At 38.2% G+C, this 4,460-nt stretch overlaps 1 protein-coding gene across 1 annotated transcript; it reads right to left on the bottom strand.

Annotated features, from left to right (window-relative positions):
- Nucleotides 1–1,742: 1,742 nt before the first annotated feature.
- LOC114635487 (interferon alpha-12-like) lies at nucleotides 1,743–2,318 on the bottom strand. The gene has a single exon (XM_028784048.1). The coding sequence runs from the start codon at nucleotides 2,316–2,318 to the stop codon at nucleotides 1,743–1,745; it is 576 nt and encodes a 191-aa protein (XP_028639881.1).
- Nucleotides 2,319–4,460: the final 2,142 nt, after the last annotated feature.

The following is a 4,460-nucleotide window of genomic DNA, read 5'->3' as shown; positions in this document are numbered from 1 at the left end:
AATGGAGGAGTTAGAGTGAAGACTGAAGGAGCTGAAAGGATTTGTGGCCCCATGAGGAGAGCAACAATACCAACCAACCACAGCTCCCAGGGTCTAAACCACCAGCCTGGGAGCACTTATGGAGGGTTCCAGGGCCTTAGCTGAATATATAAGAGTGGAGGGCCCTGCTGGGCACAGGTGGAAGATGAGATCCTTGACCTCATGAAGGCTGGACGCCCCAGGGGGTGGGAGTTTTGAGGGTGGGGAGGTGGGAGTGGGGGGGTAGATAGAGGTTACATCCACAAAGAAGAAGGAGGAGGTGTGAGGGGATTGGGGGTTCCTGGGTGGGTGGGGGATGGGGTAAGGGGACAACATATGAAATGTAAATAAAACATCCAATAAAAAAATTTAAAAAAAAAAAAAAGAAAGAAAGAAAAAAAAAACAACACCAATTCCACAGGTAACAGGGCAACAGCTTTGAAAATCAGCTATGGTTTTAGTAGCCTTGAAGGCTCATATCCTATGTCATTTGAGATTATTTTAATTTTTCAATTCCTGACAGGGAATACAATTTGAAAGTGTAAATATTTATATACAGGTAAAAACTTCTAAAAACTTAAGAGAAAAAAAATATTATACTTTGATGTCATATATAAATAGCTTTCTAGGGTATCCAGTGAAAAGCGCTACTCTGCAAATGTCTAGAGTGATCTGAAATGAAGAGTTCCTGTGTACTTCTAATGGCTAATCTAGTATAATCCTGTATATAGAATAACATCTCAGATATAACCTATTAATATTGATGTATAAAATACTGCCAGAATATACATTAAAATATTAATCATGATATCATGATGATTTCTCTGTATTTATACAGTTTTGTGGGGTTGTTTTTTCCTCATTTATTGTATACATTTTTATCTTCACATTTTTGCACAGAGACATATTACTTTAAAAATAAAAATTATGTATTTTAGAGAAAAAAAAATAAATAAATAAATTTCACTGATTCCTAGTTTGTTGGCATGCTTTTCTGTGCTATATAGGTCAGTCATTTTTAATGATCTATTTTGTAATACTCACTGATCTCACTCATACTTAGAACTCAAAACAGTTAAACTCATCAAAGGTAAGAGTAGGTGATGGGTACCAGAGGTCAGGAAACTCAGATGGAAGATTACTCTGGAAAATATTAGGGCAAAGAGGTCTAAGATGCAGTGTGGCAATAGCAAGATTCTCTGGCTTTCTACTGCACAGTATGCTGGCTCTATATCTGGAGGATTACCGTATACTGTAGAGAAGTAGAGGGAAACGTTTAGAGTATATATAACCATTATCCGGTCTGAGTTTTGGACACAGTTCATTTGTACAGGTTTAATACTGTAGAGAAAACTGTTACAAATACTGAAAAATTTTGAAGACATACTGAATGAACTAGTCAATGTATTTTAGAAAGTAAATTTATTTGAATAAAGAATAGTTTTAATTACTTATGATGGTGTTCTACATTAAAGAAAATAAAGCTGTAAGATTGGACATAAATACATCAAATCAAATTAATAAGATAAATAAATAAATAAATAAATAAATAAATAAGATGCATGCAGGAACAAATGGTATTACATATAAACAAAATTTGAACAGTTTTGCTGAAATATCTCAGCAGGTTGATTGTATTCATACCAAAATAAATGAAACTTAAAAGGAGAGCTTATAAAATGAGTTGCAGTGTCCTAGTCTAGGAGATTCCTCTCTACTTGGGCTCAGGACTTCTTCATCTCATTGAGTCTTGCCAGCAACTTGACTGAGGTAGACAGGGCTCTCCAGACTTCTGCTCTAACCACCTCCCAGGCACAGGGGCTGTGTTTCTTCTCTCTCAGGTACACAGTGATCCTGTAGAAGTATTTCCTCACAGCCAGCAGGGAGTCTTCCTGGGTCAGGGGAGACTCCTGCACCCCCACCTGCTGCATCAGACAGTCTTGCATGTCATTAAGCTGCTGATGTAGGTCATTGCAGAAGGAGTCTAGGAGGGTTTCCTCCCAAGCAGCAGATGCCTCCTTTGATGTGAAGAGGTTCAGGATCTGCTGGGTCAGCTCACTCAGGACAGGGATGGCTTGCGCCTTCTGCATCTGGTGGGTATCCACCTTCTCCAGGGGGAATCCGAAGTCTTTTCTGTCCTTCAGGCAGGAGAGAGGAGAAAGTCTCCTCATTTGTGCCAGGAGTCTTAAGACTCTCTTGTTCCTGAGGTTATGATTCTGAGACAAGTCACATCCTAGAGAGTAGGTTGACCAGTAGCTCATCACCAGCAGGGCCATCAGGAAAGCACAGGGCCTAGTCATTGTGGATCTTGCAGATGCTGTTTGTCCTCTGGGCTGTTTGGTCCTGATCCTTCCCCTCTAGGTTCTCTGAAGACCATCTTGTGTGGCTGTATCTTAAATAGGGCAAACAGTAGTTTTTGCTTTCAGAATGACCTCCCCTTACTTCACAGTTGTCTTTTCACTTTCTTTTACTCATTCTCTGATTGGGTCTGGGCATTTATTCTAAATGATTTTGGTTTTCACTATTGCTTCCTCTTCCACTGCTTTCTCTGAAAGCTGTTTTTATAGGTTTTCAGATTTTCTTTTTCTGACTAGAATTGTCATTAATTATTACACCATAGAGAAACACCTTCTATTTTAAATTTGCACACCTCTTATAGCAAACAATTGCTTCGAAAAATTCCTATAAATGTGGCTGATACCTGTAAGGTCCATTTGATTCATAACTTCTATTACTTTCATGATTTCTCTGTGTAGTTTCTGTCTCAGTGACCTGTCCATTGGTCAGAGTCGAGTGTTGAAGTCTCCCACTATTAATGCATCATGTTCTATGTGTAATTTAAGCTTTAGTGATGTTTCTTTTAGGAATGTGGGTGCTGTTGCATTTGTCACGTAGATGTTCAGAATTCAAATGTCCTACTGGCAGATTTTTCCATTGATCAGTATGAAATGTCCTTCCCCTTCTTTTTTGATTCCTTTTGAATGGAAGTCTATTTTCTGAGATATTAGACACTAAGCTTGTTTCTGGGGACCATTTGCTTGGAAAACCTTTTTACAAGCCCTTTACTCTTGTTGCTGAGGTATGTTTCTTGTATATAGAAGAATGTGACTCCGGTTTATGCATCCACTCTTTTAGCCTATGTCTTTTTACAGAGTCCTTTCATGTTGCAAAATATTAGTGACCATTGATTGTTAATTCCTGTCACTTTCATATTGGTGGTGGTAGTAGCAGTAGTAGCAGTGTGTATGTGTGTGTGTGTATGTTTCTCTTCTTTTGGTTTTACTGGTGTGAAATTATTTATTTATAGTGTTTTCTTGGGTATAGTTAGCCTCACTAGGTTGCAGTTTTTTTTCCATTATTATCTATAGAGTTGGATTAGTGGAAATATATTGCTTAAATTTGGTTTTGTTATAGAATATCTTGTTTTCTCCATTTATGCTTATTGAAACTTTTACTGGATATAGTAGTCTGGGCTGACATCTGTGGCCTCTAGTGGTCTACAAGACATCTTTCCAGGCCCTTCTGGCTTTTAGAGTCTCTGTTGAGAATTCAGGTCTAATTCTGACATATCTGCCTTTATATATTACTCGGCCTTTCCCCCTTGCGGCTTTAAATATTGTTTCTGTGTTCTGTACATTTAGAGTTCTGAATATATGGTGGGAAGATTTTCTTTTTGGGTTCAATCTGTTTGGTATTCTATAAGCTTCTTGTAAACTTATAATCATCTCTTTCTTTAGGTTTGAGACTTTTCCTCTGTACTTTTTTGAAGGTATTTTCTTGGTGTTTGAGATGGTAGTCTTCTGTTCCTATTATTCTTAGGTTTGTTCTTTTTATAGTTTCCCAAATTTCCTGGGTGTTTTGTGTCATGAACGTTTTAGATTTGGCATTTACTTTGACTGGTGTATCAATTTCTTCTATTGTATTTTCTATGCTAGAGATTCTTTTTTTCATCTCCTGTATTCTAATGATGATGCTTATGTCTGTAGTTCCTGTTTTCTTTCCTGTTTTCCATCTCCAGGATCGCCTTTGTTTTTCCTTCTTAATTGTTTCTATTTGCATATTTAGTCCTTGGGCAGTTTTATCCAGTACATTTACCTGTTTGTGTCTATGTTCCTGTATTTCTTTAAAGTATTTATTCATTTCTTTTTTAAAAGCCTCTACCATCTTTATAATACTTGATTTAACGTCATCTTCGTGTGCTTCAGCTGTGTTATGATATTCAGGATTTGCCATAGCAGGATAGCTGGGCTCTGGTGTGGTCATATTGCCCTGGCACTAGTTGATTGTCTTCTTATGCTGTTCTTTACCCATCTGGTTTTTCCTGGTGTCTGACTGGATGATCCTGAGGTCTGCAGGACTCCTCAGGAAGGCAGAGAGAGCTGTGGGCCAGACGATGGTTGTCAGGGGGCAGCACACAGCTTACCTATGCTGGCTGTGCCCAG

The sequence above is a fragment of the Grammomys surdaster genome, unplaced genomic scaffold (assembly GCF_004785775.1).
Source record: "Grammomys surdaster isolate TR1022 unplaced genomic scaffold, NIH_TR_1.0 108850, whole genome shotgun sequence".
NCBI lineage: Eukaryota > Metazoa > Chordata > Mammalia > Rodentia > Muridae > Grammomys > Grammomys surdaster.
Note: the sequence above shows the minus strand (reverse complement) of the source record. Positions and strands in the feature narration are given on the sequence as shown.